Raw genomic sequence first — 21,502 nt, forward strand, 5'->3', positions numbered from 1 at the left:
TGACTGAGTTCACATAGGGGGTGGCACACTCAGGAGGGTGGTGGGAACAGCATGGCTGAGTTCACACCATACAGGGGGTGGTGGGAACAGCATGGCTGAATTCACACCACACAGGGTGGCACACTCAGGAAGGTGGTAGGAACAGCATGACTGAGTTCACACCACAAAGGGGGTGGCACACTCCAGAAGATGGTGGGAACAGCATGACTGAGTTCACATCCAAAGGGGGTGGCATACTCCAGAGGATGGTGGGAACAGAGCAACTGAGAATCCTAAATAGGAATACTTTGCCACTTTCTACTACTATGAGCAGTTTCCCACATTGTATTTTTCAAATTAATTAGCTGTTAAGTGATATTTTACTGTAAGTATACTCTCTACTTTCATTAAATTCTTGGGAAACAGTGACCTAAGGTACTTTGGCACCACTTCAGATGCTTCACCATGAGCACACAGTGCTGTCCTGAGCTCAAGTCCACAGGAACCAAGCGTCTCCCTTAAAGACAGCCTGAGAGGAGGGATTGGAAACCCAAACTTTAAATGACTAGTCAAGCTTGTTGAAATATTTGCAAATCTGTGAGTGAAATCGACTAGTCAGAGCTCCACATTCAGTACGGCATCTTTAGCTTGCAAGTACACTTGATACAGAGAGTTTGGGTAGGGACCACCCTAACATGGGACCTCTTCTGTTGGAGATCTATGTTAAGTCTTGCACAAGATGGTGGGAAACCAGCACTTTGAACCTTTCCCTTGCCAGAATGCCCATCGTGCTGCATGGAGTCTATGTGAGGCGGGGCTGTTCTGGCTGTGCACTGGCATGGCCATGTCCTGAGGCTCCATTATCTGCACTGCGCTTACCCTAGGGCCAGAGTGATGTGAGCTCACTGCCTGCTATAGGTTGTCTTCATGGTTAGTCTTGCAACCAGGAAGCAAACTGTTAAAAATTGGGAAAAGGACAGGCTGGCCATGATATCTGAACAGAAAGTGATTTTCATAAATCAGTACATTGGATTCTCTTAAACATGAGGTGTGAATTTATTCTTTTAGGTTACTAGCAAAAACCAGTAAAAAGTAAATGTGAATTTGTTTTCAGAATCATAGAATGAGGAGCTGGGGTGGTTTCATCAAAATCAGGGATGTATGAAAAGCCTTACTAATTAATAAATATACATTTTAAAAAAGGACTCTGAACGAAAGTAGCATGCCCAGGTGGATGTCGCTTCCTCAGAAGGCATGCGCACTGAATGAGCTGTAGTGCGTGGTGCTGACCAAGCCCTCCGGAGCTCCCCAGAGCACATGCTCCTGCATTACTCTTGGTTGCGCATCACAACTAGATGGCAAGACTAATCCTGAAGACTCCATACGCTTTTGTTTCAGGACATAGAGAAATTAATCTCAAACTAACTGGGAACCTTTCTGCTGGCTAGCTTTCATACTACTGGAAGGCACTATGTAGGTCATTAGGGAGGGAAAGCTGTCAATCAACTCACCCCTGGTAGGGCCTACATGCTAGGGTACTGCCCTGCCAGAAGGATGTGCCAGCTGAGAGAGGGTGGCATGGCAGCTCTGGGCATAAGCAATAGCTTTTCGAGCCTGTTCATGTCTAATTCATGTCTAATTCTGTTACTGTGGTCAGAAGCCTATGGCTGTGGAGGCGCTAGGTGCCAGGTGGGAGGGACCCTGTTACCACTGTCTTGTTAAATGGTCAGCTGTCAAGCTGCCTTCTAAATATTTCTGCTTATACCTAGGACTCTACCAACTGAGTTACAGCTCAGTACCCTAGTTTCTTTTTTCATACCAACTTTTCTCAATTTCCTTCAAAAAGTTCAATGCTGATTGTTTGAATATTAAGCTCAATCTACCTACTCAACTAAGAACCCTTGAAAATTAAAGACGAGGTTAAGATATTAAAACTACTAAAATCCTTGAAAATTTCAAGTATCTTCCTAAGTCTCCGTACAATATGAAGAAAAATTACCTAAAGGAACATTTACATGTGATTTGCATTTGATTACTATTCTTGGGAGGGGAGTTTGGCAGCCGGCTTCTGTTTAGCAGTTCTGAGCATATTTTGATTGTGTTTTCCCTTCCTTTACTCACTGGGAATTCATCCTGGACTAAGGCAGAGCCTGAGAAGCAACTGTGCCCACATTTGTGTGCCTCAGCCAGCCCAGCATCTTTTACTTGCTAAAGCAACAACAACAAACAAACTAAAACTGTCAAAGGATGGAATGGGCCAAACTGTTCTCACTTCTGCCAGCAGCTGCCACCTCACTGGAGATGCGCCTGGCTTGTCACTCTATCTGTGAGTAGCCAACAACTCCGTGCTGTACTGATTGTCCTCATGAGTGCCACGGCAAGGATCTGCTTCTCCCTCTCTCTTTTTCATTAACTTTTTATTTTCAATATTCTTTGTTTACATTCAAAATTATTTTCCTTTTCCTGGTCCCCCCTCCCCATAAGTTCTCTAAGCCCTCTTCCCTCTGCCCATTCTCCTATCACCCCCCTCCTACTTCTCTGTCCTGGTGCTCCCCTACAATGCTGGAACAAGAATTTTCAGGATCTAGGACCTCTCTTTCCTTCTTCTTGGAAGTCATTTGATATGTGAATTGTGTCTTAGATATACAGAGTTTCTGAGCTAATATCTAATATCCACTTATCAGTGACTGTATTCCAAGTGTGTTCTTTTGTGATTGGGTTACCTCACATAGGATGATATTTTCTAGATCCAACCATTTGCCTAAGAATTTTATGAATTCATTGTTTTTAATTGCTGAGTAGTATTCCATTCTGTAAATATACCACATATTCTGTATCCATTCCTCCATTGAAGGACATCTTTCCAGATTCTGGCTATTATAAATAGGGCTGCTATGAACATAGTAGAGCACGTGTCCTTATTGCAAGCTGGGGAATCCTCTGGAAGTGTTATGTCCAGTTTTCTGAGGAACCGCCAGACTGATTTCCAGAGTGGTTATACTAACTTGTATTCCCACCAGCAGTAATCTTTGACAAAGGAGCTGAAACCATCCAGTGGAAAAAAGATAGCCTTTTCAACAAATGGTGCTGGCTCAACTGGAGGTCAGCTTGCAGAAGAATACGAATTGATCCATTTTTTCTCCTTGTACTAAGCTCAACTCCAAGTGGATCAAAGACCTCCACATAAAACCAGACACACTGAAACTAATAGAAAAGAAATTGGGGAAGACCCTTGAGGACATGGGCACAGGGGAAAAGTTCCTGAACAGAACACCAATGCTCTAAGATCAAGAATTGACGAATGGGACCTCATAAAATTACAAAGCTTTTGTAAGGCAAAGGACACGGTCAAGTGGACAAAACGGCAACCAACAAATTGGGAAAGGATCTTCACCAACCCTACATCTGGATCTGCTTCTCTTAGTGCTCCCTTTCGCAGGAATGTGCTCCCATAATAGAGCAACACAAACAGCAAGCCTTTACCTGAGGACGAGGACCACGTGCTAAGCTGTACTCACCATTTTCATCATGGCCGCTGGCTTCTGGCGTGCCCTGACGCTGGTCTTCCTCAGGCGCCTCAGGATAAATGACAGCGGTGTCTTGTTGCTGCAGGAACTCTTCCACGTTCGGATCATGGTTTTGCTCATTTTCTGCATCTGAGTCGCACGCATCATCTTTTACTGAGAGAAACACATTCTCTATAAAAAGCTATTTTACCACCAAATTGTTTTTCAAGCTTTTCTAAATAAGAATTCATTTATCTTGATAGAACATATGATCCTTCTTGAAACTGTAGGGCACAGACCTGAAAGCTAAAAATGCATTCTACTTATTTTGTCATCTATACTGCATTTGCTTTAGATTCAAGTGCTGTGAATGCTGGAATTCCCAAGCCCCATGCTTCAGAGCCATACTTTTCCTCTTTACAACTCAGACAGAGTGGGAGAGCTTAGAGAACATCCTCAATGATAAATCAGGGAAAATCTACCTTCATTGTCTCTGATCACACCACAGGCACCGAGCAGAACATTTAAAGCTGTGCATTGGCTCTGAGTCTCTCTCTCTCTCTCTCTCTCACACACACACACACACACCATCCTTTCCGTTGAGTTGTGTAATTTCCTAGAAAGCAGATTCAGTAATCACCTGTAGCTAGACATCTGACTCAAATTGGATCAAAACATTAAAGTTGTTTGCCAAACAAAGCAATTTCCACTTGGTTTCTGCCTCTAAGTGTTTAATTTAACTATAGCACTATGGAAGAGATGTTTCCCCTGAACTCAAAGGTTTAAGAGAAACAGGACATGCTTCCTTTGGAATGGAGACCCTGGGATAGGTGTGGCAGCACTGATGCCCACAGTCAGTCCCTGCCTGGCTCTGGAGGACAGGACCTACTCCATGCTGTGACTAGTAAGCCCACAGGTCGACACAGAGTTGCTTTGTGTAGCCCCGGCTGTCCTGGAACCAGGCTAGACTTTGTTGCAGACTTCAGGTTGAATCTGTAGTGTCCTTTCCTAGTAGACTGTGACTGGACCCTGCTAACTCAGATGCTGTCACCTTCTTGAAAGTGACTTCCTATGTCTTCTTCATAGCAGAACTGACCTTCTGAGGGTAGATCCCTGTCTAAGATGTGAGATCCAATGGTACAGTGACAGCTGCCACTAAGGTTTTAGCTTGTTAGTAACAGCTGATAAGCAATCCCTTAACTGTCCTTGTACTGGGAATGGTTATCATTTAGTCCGTGCCAGTCAGCAGGGCCCTGCTCATCCTCCCCTGCCCTGGGAACCACTGTATTATTTCTACTCCTGTTGGTCTCTAGGAGATTAGAGTCTAGAGTCATGGTCCAGAAGCACATGGGGCTTCTTGGCAGAGGCAAGCCTGACAGTTGTGGGTCCAGCTCCGCAGTGTCGTCTGTATGTGTCCTCAGCATTTGACAGCTCTTCTCCTGCTCTGATGTTTACAGGATTCTTTGGGTTCACTCTCTTACATTGAAAGGGAGAAAAGGGCATATTCCTTCTCTGTTCATTATGTTATGGAGACACTCTCTAGACACCAAAGGAGAAAGTACAAAATCAACCATGACAAAAGAACAGAGGCTTCCTGTTTCCACGAATTCTGTGAGGTGTGGAGCACGGCTCCTGAAGTGCGTGCAGTCTAACCTGAAAGCTGAAACCGATACATAATACTACAGATGGAGGCAATGGGCCACATTTTCTTGCAGTGTCCTCATGAACCATACCCCTGACAGCAAACCAAGAGGCAGTGGCTGGAGGGGACAGTACACTGTCGAATATCATCAGGGCATCGCTAGCTCGGATTTCTGAATAGCTAAGTGAGTTCGTGGCAGTGGCACCAAGTCCTGTGCAGTTCTACTCAGCACACTCTAGATAACACATTTTTATGTTATCTTAGAGACTATAGTTAGGATACCCAAGATAGTTATGCCCATTTTTTTTCTAGTAGTTGTGAAAATTCCAATTTATAGTTCTTTATTTTATAAATCCTATTAACAAAGCTACATATATAGCAAGTGTGCATGTGCATGAGTCCTGTAATTCTGCACCTTGACAACCAGTGCTGAGTTCTATCTCATCTGAGGGAAAAGTAAAGGAAAAAAAGCATGCACGCGCACACGCGCACACGCACACACGTGCACACGCACACGGCTCAGAATGGGCCCTACAGCTTGTTGGGAGTAAAAACTAGTCAGGTCTTCTGGTGTCACAAAAAGTGAATGAGCAGTTCTAATGCAGGACACAGATTTAGTTGTAAGTTTGTGATAAAATGTTTAAATAATTTGTTGGCAAATAAATGTACCTTTTGAAGCTGTATAAAGAATTAACACAGTGGAAATAAACCACTGACCCCAGGTATTTCACCTTATTTAAGAATAAGGTGATCTAGTACGGAACAGAGCCGGAAACACAGCATGGCAAATAACATAAGTGGTGTGATGGTACATGACTGTGATTCTACCTGCAGGAGACTTGAGGCAGGAGGATTATCATGAATTCTAGCTACCTTAGGGACCCAAGTGAGACTCTGTTTCAAAAACCCCAAGAAACATAAAATAAAAGGAAAGGTATGAAGAGGTGGGAGAGAGGAGAGGGGAGGGGAGGAGAGGGGAAGAAGAGGGCCAGGACTGCAGGGGCCCCTCAGGGAGGGAGAGAGGGAGAGGGAGGAAGGGGGAGAGGATGTGCTAATCCCAGCTCAGGACTGAACCCAGCATGTGCCAGGGACCAAGGCACTCTCAAAACACCAAAAAGTAACACTAAACTACTACATAAAGTAACTAAAAAGGTTTCATCTCTTTTATTCCTATTTACAGTAATATATTTTCCTTTACTTTTCCCTCAGATGAGACAGAACTCAGCACTGGTTGTCAAGGTGCAGAATTACAGGACTCCGAGCACAGATTAAAAATAACAGACATTTAACACAAAACTAAAAGGTTTAGCCCTCAATATGAAGCTTTCAGAGTTTTTTTAGAGGCATGTCTAATATATTGTTAATGAGTGATGATTAAATGATAAACCTACTTTTAGCTTTAACATTCTTGCAGGTGAAATTAAAGAGAATTTCAGCTTTACCTGTGTATGCATTTGTATATACATATGTCCCTAGATACATACCGTTGAGTTTATATAAGGTTATTTGTGTGTTTGTTTTCAGGGCTGACCATTTGTCACTGAACAACCGGTACATTTCTTACCAAATTTCCTTACCAATGCATTTCTTAGAGAAATGCCATGGCTGATCAAAAATACTTTAAAGTAGAAAACAGGTATTATGTTAGCACACGACTCTATTTGTTACACAGAAGTCAAGTATGCCAGCAACTATATAGGCTTTAATATAAAATCCAAGATCTGGAACGATCATTAGTAAGTTTGGAGACTATAAAACCTGGATGGCACCTAACTCAGGGCTGCTGAGGACTCAGTGCTGTGCTCCTGTGCTTGTTAGCATTGTGCCTGCGTGGATGCCTTGCTACTGCGAGTTATTCTTGTTAAAGCAGCACTCACCACATGAACATCCTTCTCAATAAGAACTTTAGAGTTAGGATGTAACAGCTTCCCCAAAGTGTCATGGGAAAGCATCACTGCTGACCTGGGTGACTTGACACCAGCTGTCTGTATGACATTCAAGACTTCTCACACTAGACTTGTCATGTGTTCATGGATTTACCATGCTTGATTTCAGGCTGACATGAGCATTGGTGTTGATCTACCTATTTCAAGTGTTTGGAAGTGCACATGACAAAAACGTCAACTATAAAGCAATTTTCCTATAACTGTATGTAAATGTTGAGTGATGAATAGACTCCTCAGTATTCAGTGATAATTCAGTTTTCCTTTAGGTGAGACAGAACTCAGCACTGGTTGTCAAGGTGCGGAATTACAGGACTATTAGCACAAACTGAAGGGAGCAGATATTAAACAAAAAAACTAAAAAATTTAGTTCTCAGTATAAAGCTTTTCCTCTGCAGACATCTTTACCTTCTGTTCTTGAAGCTCTGAACTATTACCTATCTGGGCACCAATGAGATGCTTGGTCGATAGTTCTCTTAATGCATAATGAGCTAACGGAGGGCAACTGGAGATCATTCTGAATGTATTACAGTGGACTCTGCACAGTCCCCAGACGTCAAGGATAAAGCAAAGGTGAGGCAAACCGAAGTCTCTTTCTGTTTACTATGTAGCCCTGGCAGCCTTGAACTGCCTATGGAGATCCATAGGTGGGATTAAAGAAGTCCACCGCCATGCCTGTCATCAGACCACCTCTCCTGCAGTGTCACCCACATACGGCTCCAAAGCTCCACTGCCACTCTTCCTCTTAGAGCTGCAGTCACTGGAATTTATTAAAAGTTTACTTGTTCCTGACTCTACTCACATTTCTGGGAGACCCTGTAGACTGGATGGAAGGGACAGCGAAGCACATTTGAGCCTTTAGAACAGCAGTTTTTAATTTGTGGTACACAACCTCTTTGGGGCAAATGACCCTTTCACAGGGTTTTCCTAAGACCATCAGGAAACAGAGATATTTACATTATGATTCATAGAAGTAGCAAAATTACAGTTATGAAGTAGCAACAAAAGTAATTTTATAATTTGGGGTCACCACCACATGAAAAACTGTATTAGAGGAGTGTTGGAAAGGTTGAGAACCTCTGCTGTAGAGGGACCTTCATTTAGGGGGAGGGGCCTGGCATTTTGGAAGCCACTCTGGCTAATACTCTGCTTTCTACACATGAGTTTTTGAGGGAAGGAAATCTATGTGTTAGTACTTCAAACTGAAAGAATTAATTTTTACAGTGAAGAACAAACTGAGAAAAAGCATCATGAGCCTCAGCTATGGAAGTGTGGTTTGATAGAGTATTTTGTCTGGAAGACAGAAGTCTGGAAGACAGAATGACTTAACTCTGGTGGAACAGTATTAATCGATCACCAAAGTTATCATTTAAGGCAGCAAGCAGCTTTCTTTTGTGTTCACTAGCATTAATGTTTTACTCAAAACAAAGACTTTAAATATTTCATATTACATTATTATTTTAATAATACTAAATGTCATATTTAATTATCCAATATTATCTTTAGGATTGCATGACAAATATTTGATAACAAGGATGCCTGTTTCATTATTCATGCAAGTTACACATGGCCAAGGGAGGGGCAGAGGAAAGCAGGCGGTGCCTCCGCTCACCTGCCGTATACTGACTGCATTACTCACTGACTACTTGGAATTCAAACATTTACTTTCTGTCTGAGGGAAATGACAATTACAGTGCTGGATACCTCCAAGCCAGTAATCATAAGACACATTTCAAAGTCAACAAACCTTCACACACACACACACACACACACACACACACACACACACACACACACACACACACACATATATATACCAGATAAAAACAATTGAAAATATCTAAATCAAGGCTGTTTATATTTCATATATATATGTGTGTGTGTGTATAAAATTTTGTGAGAATTACATCTTAATGTTCATAGTTCATTGGTTTGGTTTGCACCTAACGGCCCTGCCTAGCTTATGGGCCACGGGAAAGTGTTGGATGCTAACACGGGTAAGGGATGACTGAAGGTTCCCATTCTCCCTTTTGCATCTTAACTCTGGTCTGAACCCACTACAGTAGGATGGCCCAAGTCTTAGGAATAAGTACTTGGTCCCCAGGAGCAAGTGTCCTTGTTTGTTGGAATGTCTGCACTCAGGTCACAAGATAAAAGTTGATTCTTGTTTTCTGTGACACGCTTCTCAACTCATCAGCATTCACGATTGCTATCTGTCTTGTGGATAAGCCAAGACACTGCTTATTTTTTGTCCTCTGCTTTCTGTGGACATATAACTCAGCACAATAGCTACTAACGACTCTGTTCAAGGTGGTTACGAGTTCTGCACTTTTCTAACTTTGACAAAAACATCACATACATTTAAAGTATCACCTGAAGACTTTTAGACTATCCACAGATTATACTCATATGTACAGAATGGAAAAAATCTATATTATATATACCTGTAATTTTATATTACATTTAAATAATACTACCATCTAGTTTTTCTATAGTGTCTTGTATGCTAAAATTTTTAACCATTTAAGGAGGGCAAGATAAAAGATGAGGAAATACACTAAATTCAGGATGCACAAATGCAAAAAGCTAATGTTACAAAAGGCCTCCATCGAAGACCATGCATCCTGCACCACCTCCCTTAGCTCTGGCCCCAGGATTCCTTGCCCTTCCTTTCCTGACCAAATCAAAGAACATGGGATTAAGGCAGATCCACATTCACAAATATTTTAACTTTTGAAATGCAAAAAGGAAAATGAGTTTGGATTATATTTTATCTTTAAATTTTCCTTCTAAAAATGGACAGTGTGCTTTCTTTATAAAAATAAAAATCAGTTAGATTCCTCTGTCATGGTATTTCAAAGAATCAAAAGTCAGACCAGTTTCAGATATAATTCTGGAAATATTCTTGTTTTAGAATTACAAGTTCAGTACACTTTATCTGGACTACTCTTGGACCACAGATAATTTACTTTTCAGATTTTTCAATACTGATATAAATAAATGAGATAGCTTTGGGACAGAACCAAATCTAAATATGAAATATTTGCTCCATATACACCTATACACAGAGCCCTATGACAATTTTATACAAAATTCTTAGAGGACAGTTGGGCTGTGACCAGCTCTGAGGTCGGCTGAGCTTTCCTGCTAGTGGTAATTTATCATCACGCAGTAAGTTTCAGATTTTGCACTTCTTACATAAGGAATGCACCACTCTGGGAGGTTGGGAGGCTCAGGAAAGCTTTACTTATAGTTGGGGCAGTGCTTATAAATAGCAGAGATTCCCCCATTTCTTCTCCAAGCCACATGTCTGGTCTTTAGGCACTGCATGAGATGCTCTCTCTCTCTCTCTCTCTCTCTCTCTCACACACACACACACACACACACACAGAACACTGCAGTTTTATCTTTTACTCTGTTCAATATCATATCAACTAACAAATTATAATAGAGGTTTGTTTCTCTCACATGCCACCTCTGTATTCAGAGTGAGCTAATGGGATAGAGTCAATATGAAGATATTATAAATGCTATATACATTGGGGCAGGAAGAAATTTTGCTTCCTATATTCAGGTCCATTTTAATTATAATAATTTAGGACTGTGCATTCACAACAGATACAGAGTTAATGGTGAACTGCTTTTTAATTGGAACAGAGTGTGTATCCTAATTATACTCAGAATACTCACAACATTATATTAAACAGCAGTTATCTGTACCCCAGTCAAATTCCACTGAAGATGCCAAAGACTTCTCTTCAGTTTGACTGTTGAGAAAAAGAGCAGTGTCCACACCCCTAGGCGCCTGTGAGAACATTCCTTCTCTAAGCCTGGGGACTGTATGCCAGGCAGATCTTAGCAGTCCTTCCTTCTCCAAGTCTGTCCTCTCCTTTCCACTTTTTTCTTTTGCTTTTTTGAGGAAAAGGTCTTACACTGTAGCCCTAACAATCCTGCTTCGCTTTGTGAGTGTTGGTATTACATTGTAGGTATGGTCCACCATGCATGGCCAGCAGATTTCCTTTATTTATTAACCTTTACATGAATACTTAAGGATAATCATTATATGAAAAGCAATTATAATATATATACTTTTCAATTAATATGGAAATGCTGTATAAAATAGATAGCTCTGAGAAAGAAGTCTTCATTTGTACTTGCTGCTGCAAACAACAACTAGGACTTATAGAATCATAGCATGTGCGGCATGTTTGTCAGTCTGTAAACCACCAAGTATCCTTTCCTCCTTTCTTTTTCTTGGCTTTCTTCCTTTTCTTTTTAATGTATCTACTTCAAACATAATGGCAATATGCCAACTCTGTAATTAACAAAATGGTTATAGTTGCTTACTGTGCAAATGTCCTTTGTTTTTCTTTAACTGAAAAGTAGGACAGTTACTACTTGCTAACATAATATGAAAACTGACATTACTGGTAACATTAGCTTTTGATATTACTGATTTTTATATTTTTAGTTATTACATCCATTGAAAAGTCTATCTGCCATTCAATGAAGTAATTTCTTCATTTATTCTCCTTCATTGCTACTTGGTGTGAGTACCTAGGCTCTTTTGATGATCATTTTGATGATGATTCTTTTGATGGGCCTACTCCCAGAGTTTTATTTATTACTCATGGTTTTATTCCTCGCACTTCATTTTAAAAATTTTATTTCTAACAGACAAGGTAGCAGAGTTCTTATGTTTGGGTATGAATGTGCATATGCATATGTGAGGGAAGGCAAGAGGTCTGTGTGGACCTCTTCCTCCACCCCTGCCTTGTTTTAAGACAAAACCTTTTTATTTCGAGTGTCTTTCATAGAACTTGAGCTCCTCCTTTAACTATACTGACTCCGTACAGGGTCGCCCTCAGCTTCTTTCAGCCTTCCCTAATTCAACAACAGGGGTCAGCTGCTTCTGTGCATTGGTTGGGTGCAAATATCTGCATCTGACTCTTTCAGCTGCTTGATGGGTCTTCTGGAGTGTGGTCATGCTAGGTCCCTTTTTGTGAGTGCTCCATAGCCTCAGGAATAGTGTCAGGCCTTGGGGCCTCCCCTGGAGCTGGATCCCACTTTGGACCTGTCACTGGACCTTCTTTTCCTCTGTCTCCTCTCTATTTCCATCCCTGAAATTCTTTCAACAGGAACAATTATGGGTCAGAGTTGTGACTGTGGGATGACCCTTCTCTCCTTCATTTGATGTCCTGCCTTCTTGCTGGAGCGTGGGCTCTATAAGTTCCCTCTCCCTACTGTCAGGCATTTCATCTAAGATTCCTCCCTTTAAGTCCTGTTGAGTCTCTCACCTCCCAGGTCTCTGGTGCATTCTGGAGGGTCCCCCCAACCTCCTACCTCCCAAGGTTGCCTGTTTCCATTCTTTCTGTTGGCCCCCAGGGCTTCAGTCCTTTTCCCTCCCACAATGTCAGATCAGGTTCCCCTCTCCCCCCTACTCCCCTTCCCTGCCCACTTTCCCTCCCAGGTCCCCCCTCCCTCCCCACTTGTCATTGCAGTTTCAATTAATCTGGACCCCTGAGATCTCTCAAACACTGGACCACCAAACAGGCAGCATGCACCAGCTGATATGAGGCCCCCAACACACATACAATAGAGGATTGCCAGGTCTGTGTTCATTCAGAGATGATGCCCCTAACCTTCAAGAGACTGGAGGCCCCAGGGAGTTTAGAGGTCAGGTGGGGTGGGGGATAGGGACATCCATGGGGAGACAGGGAGGGGAGGAGGTATGGGATGTGGAACAGTCGGAGGGGGGACAGGGGCTGGTGGGGAATAAAATATGGAGTGTATAAAAATAATTAATAAAAAAACCCCAAAGCCAAAAACAAACAAACAAACAAACAAACAAAAAACCCTAAAACCCCAAAAACCAAAAAACAACAACAACAAAACCCTATACTGACTCTCAGGGAGGCAAAAGGATTTTCTCATCTCTGCCTTCTCAGTGGTGGGATTACAGGTGTATACTTTTTAGTTTTCAAACCTGGGTTCTGGCCATCCAAACTGAGGATGTCAGGCTTGTGGGCAGGCACTTTACTGACTCTGCCATCTCCCGTGCCAGGAACAGGTGCCCTATGGTACATCATACACGCTTAGTTTGCTGTTCTCACACCCACTCCCTCCCAACCCCTCCCCCCCATGTATTTCACTCTCCACTGTGTGTCACATGTGGTCTATTACCTCCTCCCCTTCATGGCCCTCCTAGGTCCTGGGTCTGCATGAGAGAAGGCATGTCAAATTTGCCTTTCCAAATAGGGATTGCCTATCTTTTTTAATTTTAATTTTTTATTATATTCAACACAATATATATTTTTATACCAATCATAAAAATGATGGACATAAACAAACATAAAAAGATAAGTCTTTTTGTTTGTTTGTTTTGCTTTTAGTAGAGCTTAAAATCTTGGCTCTTAACTATGGTACAAACCCAAAATAAGAACAATTTTTAGACATTGGAGTTCATTGTAATAAGGTTATACTTCAATGTCCCTCACATCACCAAAGGATTTTACTTACAGAGTAGCTTAGAGTTCACAGTTCTGCTGCACCAATGAATGAATTGCAGACATAATTATTTGGATACAGATTTCCTGCTATGGTCAAAGCTATTTGATTTGAGTGATTGTCATCATTCTCAGCCCACAGGGATAAGGTTTCATTCATTTAAGAAATGGTGTGTGTATTAAGATGGTCTATCCATGAAGTCATTCATCAACTGTTTCAATGAACAATGATTTGCTTGGAGGGTGGCGCAGACATTAGGTAAGGGTAAACTTCTGGTTCATTGGCTGTGATAATTTTGAAAAGCACTCATCTCAGAAAAAGTAAATTATAAGGTCATTTTCAAAATTGATACAATAAATATAAATATCAAGCAAATCATCAGTCTTACTCTGTTAATCTCTTATAAGCTACCTCTCAAAAATAATTGTCTGTTTCTTTTGACTGTATAAGTAATTTTGAAATATGTAAGCTGTTCTGAAAGCCATAGTAAAGTGTAAAAACATCAAATAAATAACCATATTAATAGAGAGGCTGAGATAGGAGAAGCATGATTTCTAGACCATTATGTGGTACACAGCAAGACACTGTCACATACAAACAAGCAGAAAGCATATATGGATTGTACAATATTGGCCATCTCTCCAATTACCAAATTAGACCACTGGGTGACAGCCAACAAAATTCTATTTCCTCATATTTCTAACTTCAATCAATTAGGATATGTTGGAAATATTTTCATATTAAGAGATATTAAAAAAAGTGATTGTTATTTCCTGTTATTTTTGTTAGAGGTGGAATTATGTTTGTGTGTTTGTTGAAAAATTACTTTCTTGCTTTTTCTAGGGTATAGTTTCCCTCCTTATGTTGGTGTTTTCCATCTATTATCCTTTGTAGGACTGGATTTGTGGAAAGATATTGTGTAAATTTAGTTTTGTCATGGAATATCTTGGTTTCTCCATCTATGGTAATTGAGAGTTTTGCTGGGTATAGTAGTCTGGGCTGGCATTTGTGTTCTCTTAGGGTCTGTATGACATCTGCCCTGGCTTTTCCAGCTTTCGTAGTCTCAGGTGAGAAGTCTGATGTAATTCTGATAGGCCTGCTTTTGTATGTTACTTGACCCTTTTCCCTTCTTTTAATATTCTTTGTTTATTAGTGCATTTGGTGTTTTAATTATTATGTGACAGGAGGAATTTCTTTTCTGGTCCAGTCTATTTGGATTTCAGTAGGCTTCTTGTATGTTCATGGGCATCTCTTTCTTTAGGTTAGGGAACTTCTAAAATTTTGTTGAAGATATTTACTGGCCCATTAAGTTGGGAATCTTCTCTCTTCTATACCTATAATCCTTAGGTTTGGGCTTCTCATTGCGTCCTGGATTTCCTGGATGTTTTGGATTAGGAGCTTTTTGCTTTTTCTCTTATTGTTGTGTCAATGTTTTCTATGGTATCTTCTATACCTGAGATTCTCTTTCTATCTTTTGTATTCTGTTGGTGATGCTTGCATCTATGACTCCTGATCTCTTTTCTAGTTTTTTTTTTTTTTAGCTCCAGTGTTGTCTCATTTCGTGATTTCTTTATTGTTTCTAGTTCCCTTTTTAGATCCTGGATGGTTTTGTTCATCTCCTTTTTTGTTTGATTGTGTTTTCCTGAAATTCGTTAAGGGATTATTGTTTTATTTAGCTGTTTACCTGTGTTCTTTATTTCTTTAAGGGAGTTATGTCCTTCTTAAAGTCCTTTATCATTATAATGAGAAGTGATTTTAGATCCGAATATTGCTTTTCCGGTGTGATGGTGTATCCAGGACTTGCTATGGTGGAAGAATTGGGTTCTGATGATTCTAAGTAACCTTGGTTTCCATTGCTTATGTTCTTATGCTTGCCTTCTGCCATCTGGATATCTCTAATGATACCTGCCCTCACTGTATCTGACTGGAGCCTGTGATCCTGCTTGTGTCAGAACTCCTCAGAGACCAGCTGTCACTATGATCCTGTGATTCTGGGATCCTGTGATCCTGGTGTGACCAAGCTCCTGGGATCCTGGACATGTTAGCTGCCTGTGAGTGGCGCTTCCTCTGGGTGTTGTAGTCCTGGCTGGGAATTTGCACCCAGGGTCTGCTCAGGGTCCAGTCCCAGAGAGACCAGAAGCAGGGCTTGCCTATCTTAATATGGTGTTTGGTACCCATTTCCTGAAAATTCTATTTTCTTTATGGATGAACCATATCTTCATTTTTCATTTTTCTAAGGATATCTAGGGCTGACTCCATTTTTTTTTTTGTTTATTGTGACTAGAGATGCAATGAACAGGAATGTGCAGGATCTCTGTCCTGGGCAGGATGTAGATGAGTCCTTCAGCCATGGAGTCAGGACTGGTATAGTTGAGTCATATGCTAGCTCTATCTTTGGTCTCCAAATAGCCTCCAGAGATTTCCATAGTAGCTGTACCAATTCCACCTCCCACCAACAGTACATGGGGCCTCCTCTTTACCCATATTCTTGCCAGCATTTGTTATTAATTTTTTTCATTTATTCTGTCTTCAGTGACTTAGAATCCCAAAGTCACTTGAATTTGTATTTTTCTTATGACTGTGGATGCAAGCACTTTTACAAATATATATTGGTAATTTGTTCATATCTCTTCTTCTGACATCTATTAAATTCATTGGTACACTTATTGTGTATGTGTTTAATTTTTGTAGTTCTTTATATATTTTACATATTAATCCCTTCTCAATATTATACCTGGCAAAGATTTTATTCCTGTTTATTTTGCTGCTAGTTTTTCTTTGCTTTAACATCTAGCAGTCTCTACTCTTTCCCTCATTTTGGTGTTGAAATTTTGGTTGAAGAACCAGAACAGCTTACTTAATAAACACAGAGTGCTGTGCAGTGCAGTCTTATAGTGTGAGATTACAGTGCAGTGCTGGTTTACAGTGTGAGCTTACAGTGCAGTGCTAGCATACAGTGTGATCTCACAGTAAATTCTGGCTTATAATGTGAGCTTACAATGCAGTGCTGATGTACAGCGTGAGCTTACAGTACAGGGCTGGTTTACAGTGTGAGTTTACAGTACAATGCTGACTTACAGTGTGAGCACTAATTGTTCACTGCAGAAGAGATTCCTAGCAACATTCTCTTTCCTGTTTTCTGCAGGCTTAGTGTGTGGTCAGCAGTCTCCATCCTGGGAGACACATGAGATTCTCCCTCAGTTCTTACATCTAGTTTTGGGATAGAAGGGGAAAGAGACAATAAAATCTATTTGCATATGAATTTTTTCTAGAAGACAACAATGTCCATACCTTATGACTGGCTAACCTAAATGTTTATAAAGTAATGTAATGGACTAGGGGTTAGGCTCAAAGGTAGAATCCTTGCTTGATAAACATTAGGACAAAAAGGAGAAGAGGAGAAAAGGGAACTAAGACAGTATTCCTGAGGCCTTTTGTCCAAATTCCAAATGAATAAATAATCAAGAGAAACTCCTTAGATGAAGACTTTTCAAGGAATAGTAAATGAAGCATGTTAAGTTATAGATTACTTCTGAGCAACCAAAGGGACTGTGTTGTAATATGCACGGCAATCAGATGAATCACCAAAATGATGGCAAGTGAAAAAGGCTGAGCCAGAAGTTTTTACTTCCTGAGTTTTTTTCTGTCAGAAGGAGCTAGTGATGCTGGGAGAGGAGTGGTGGAGGGCGGGTGGCCAAAGAGACTTGGGAGTCAGAGCTCTGCCCCTGACTGTGAATGCAGGCGTCAGTATTTTAGTTGTGACCTCAATTATAGTTTTGCAGGATTGGGGGACACCTATGTAAAGGGCACACAGAGTCTCTTTGAATTTTTATAAATCTATAACTTTGTAAACATTTCTACAGATATGTAGTTAGATCAAAATTAAAATTTAATTAAAATAGGTAAAAAATATTATAATAGGAAATTTAGAGCCAAAGAGGGAATGCTTGTTATTTTAGCCATAAGACAATTCCTGGTAAGGAAAACAAAAATGGCAAACACAGTTCATTTAAAAACCTAAAAGGTTTGCTTGTGAATGGATGGCAGAACTTGTCAGTCAGAAGTTGTTATTTAGAGCATGTGCTGAACCCAAACTCACATTCTAAGGTTCATACGCATCTGTCTGTCATCATTTTAGATTGTTCATGGAAACTTTTACAGCCATCTCTAAGAGGCAGTGAAGGACACGTATCAGCTTTTCCATGCCTGGTCCCAACAATTACTGACCTGCTGAGGAAAACCCATGGAGAAAGCAAATGCCAGCAAATTCCTCAAGTCAAACTTAAAAGTGCTGAAACTTTAATTGAGACTAATATATTGCTCTCTGTAATTTTCCAAGCTATTCTTCTTTTTGTACTTTGTATCTTCTAGCGTCTAATAATATGCCAATATCTGTGGCACAGGTTGAAAATGCCTAATTTAAAACTGCAAAAGTAAGTTCTGGCTGGTAGGGCATTTGGGGCTTTATGGTCTGGCTTAGGTCTGCTCAGCTGCTTCCTTTTATGCTGGCATCTTAAGATCTGAAGACTGTGACAGATATGCACTTCAGATATAGAATACTCCAGCTGTGTAACCCACTGGGAAAGCCTCAGCAACTGTAGCTCATGCTGGCCGCGAGGATCTGCCAACAGGGCAAAGATGAAATGCGAAGCAGGTTCAGCTTGGATGAAGAAGACACAAACTGGTCCATGTTTCCTATCACATGTTGCTGCTGACAGCTGAAACACTGAAAGTGCAGGCACCTGTGGATGCGAGGAGGTTAAGTACAGCAGGTATTCTGGAGATGGTACCAAAGCACCACTGTTGAGGTCCTTCTTTTGCACTGGCATCCCCAGTAACTGTGGTATCCTGTGGCCTGGATGAGATGTTCCAGTTTAATTTCATGGACCAGAAAGGGGCTCAAAGAAGAGAAAAATATCAATTTCTTTTGCAGGTTCTTTTGTTCCAGCCCTGCAGTGGTTTGCAGGTAGAGAAAATGATGATTGTGATCAAGGTACCTGCAAACTGGGAGAAAGGGCAGCTACTGCCTGACTGAAGAGCAGGAGTCCTCCTCTGTGTCCCCCTCTGCACCTGCCCTTGAGTGCAGCTGCAGGACTGCAGCAGCCAAGAAATAAGTAAAGTCCCAGACCTTTGATTTGATGACTGACAAGGGGAATTTCCAGGAACCACACATTCTGGTGAGTTCACGACAATGGGAATGCTCAGGAAAGTGACCTTGTTAGATTATTAGTCAGTTCCTGGCTCTACCCAAACTGTTCATGTCTGAATCTGACCACAGAACTGACAAACAGTCTAGGTCACTGTTCATATTCCTCACTGACACTGGGTAGTTAGTAGGCACAGGACAGATGCAAACAGTGCTGTGACTGATGAGGAAACCACGGCCTATAGAAAGCAGTTCACGCCTTACAGCCTGCATGCAACTGGGTATATTGTCAGCTATACCCCAAGTCTGAAAAAAAGATGAGAAATCTCACTGCAAAAGCTCAGGAAGTTCAGGACTCAGTCCAGAATTATCTTGCATATGAAACCCAGCAATATCTTAACCTTCAAGGGAAAGAAACATCAAAACCACAACAGTGAGGCAGAGACTGGGATCATCAGTTAAACATTTAAGGCACTGAGTATGAAAATGCTTTAAAAAATAAGGACAAATGCTTGTGTAGGAGATAGACAGAGACAGAGCCCAGTGGACAGAAGATCTGAAATAAGAACGATGTTTGAAAGGGCTAAATGGAAGCCTTTAGAGATAAGCTGCCTTTGGTAAAGAAAATAGTGAATCAAACCATTATCACATCCATGGAGGAACTGCAGAAATTCATGTCACCACTGAGTGTTTGAAAGATGCAGGGGAGGGGGTTCCTACCACATCTCCCTTTAACTCTACGATCTGGTCAGTGCAGGACACAGATGGATTGTGGAGAATGACAGGTGACTACTGAAAACTCAGTCAGGTAGTGATTCTGATTGTAGCTTCTGTGCCTGATGTGGTGTCCTTACTTAAGAAAATTAACACATCTTCTGGTTTGCACTTACTGATCTAGCAAATGTATTCTCAGTACCTGTCCATAAGGACCACCAGAAGCAATGTGCCTTCAGTAGACGAGGCCAGCAGTTACAGTTACAGTTTAGCCCCAAGGATATATTAACTCTCCCACCTATTTATCACTTAGAGGGGCTCTTCATTGTCTCTTCCCCAAATTATCACACTGGTGCACTATTTTGATGCTGATTGGGCCAAGTGAGAAGGAGGTAGCAACCACTTTGAACTCATTGGTAACACATATATGTACCAGAGGATGAGAAATAAATCCAACCAAAATTCAAGGAGTGTCTACCTCAGTGAGATTATAAAGAGTCCAGTGGTGTGGGGGCATACAGAGATATTCCTTCTAAAGTGAAGGATAAGTAATTTTTTTGGTGGTGGCCCCTCCTACTACCAAGATAGAAGCACAATATTTTGTGGGTCTATTTGGATCCTGGAGCCACCATGCTTCTTACTTGGGTGTGTTACTCTGGCCATATACCAAGTGACTTGGAAAGTTGCTAGCATTGTGTGTGGCATGGAACAGAAGGTTCTTCTCCAGGCTGAGGTGGCTATGCAGGTACTCTACCACTTGGGTCATATGGTCCAGTAAACCCTATGGAACTTGAGGTGTCAGTGGCAGACAAGGATGCTGTTTGGAGCCTTTGGCAGGCCCCTATAGGTGAACCACACAGAAGAAACCAACTATTCTCCCTTTGGAAGACAGCTCTTGGCCTGCTATTGGGCCTAAGTGGAAACCGAACATTTGATAATATATATGGTAGCCACCAAGCTGCTATATGAAATGCCAATCATGAGCTGGGTATTATGTGATCCACCAAGGCATAAAGTAGAACTTTCATAGCAGCAATTTCTTATCAAATGGCATATATACATGATCAGGCCTGAGCAGGTCCTGAAGGCACAAGCAAGTTACAGGAAGAAGTTGCCTAGACGCCCGTGGCTTGGACTTCCACTACAATGTTGTCTGCTGCCACACATGCACCTATATCTTCGTGGGGTGTTTCCTGTGGTCTGTTGACCAAGAATACTTGGCCTGGCTTACTGATGGTTCTGTACATTATGGAAGCACCATTCAGAAGTGGACTGCTGACATATCATAGCCTCTTTCTGGAGAACCCCAAATACACTGGCAAAGGAAAATCTTGACAGTGAGTAGAAAGAACTTCAGGCAGTACACATGGTCATACATTTTGTTTGGAAGGAGAAATAGCCAAATGTGTGATTATTCACTGATTCATTGCTATAGCCAAATGGATTGGCTGGACAGTCAGGGACTTGGAAAGATCATGAATGGAAAATTAGTAATAAAGACATCTGGGCAAGAAGAATATGGACAGATATCTCCAAATGGGCAAAGGGCATGAAGATACTTGTGTCCCATGTGAATGCTCATCAAAAAGTGACTTCAGCTGAGAATGAGTTCAGAATCAAGTAGATAGGATGACCTGTTCTGTGGAAAGTCAGCCTCTTTCCCCAGCTATTCCTGTCACTGCCCAATGGGCACATGAACAAAGTGTCCATGGTGACAGAGACAGGGGTTATACTTGGGCTCAACATCATGGACTGCCACTCACCAAGGCTGACCTGGCTAAAGATGGTGCTGAGTGCCAGATCTGCCAACAGCAGAGACCAGCACTGAGCCCCAGATATAGCACCATAGCCAGAGTGGTGGCAGACTGACTATACTGGACCATGCCCTCTGTGAAAAGGACAATGATTTGTCCTTGAGAGGATACTTACTTTAGGTTATGGAGATGTCTTTTCTGCATGTAATGCTTCTGCCAAAATCACCATCTGTGGACTTACAGAATGCCTTATCTGCCATCATGGTATTCCACACATTATTGCTTCTGACCAAGGAACTCATTTCACAGCC

General features: G+C 41.4%; 1 protein-coding gene across 5 annotated transcripts in view; it reads right to left on the reverse strand.

The window, feature by feature from the left end:
- Positions 1-21,502, reverse strand: part of Zeb1 (zinc finger E-box binding homeobox 1) — a 182,434-nt gene that overhangs the window by 22,291 nt on the left and 138,641 nt on the right. For all 5 annotated transcript variants that reach the window (XM_052157700.1, XM_052157698.1, XM_052157697.1 and 2 more), the window contains one exon: positions 3,498-3,659. In XM_052157700.1, coding sequence (XP_052013660.1) covers positions 3,498-3,659 — 162 coding nt within the window. The remainder of the gene's footprint in view (positions 1-3,497; positions 3,660-21,502) is intronic.

The sequence above is a fragment of the Apodemus sylvaticus genome, chromosome 14 (assembly GCF_947179515.1).
Source record: "Apodemus sylvaticus chromosome 14, mApoSyl1.1, whole genome shotgun sequence".
Classification (NCBI taxonomy): Eukaryota; Metazoa; Chordata; class Mammalia; order Rodentia; family Muridae; genus Apodemus; species Apodemus sylvaticus.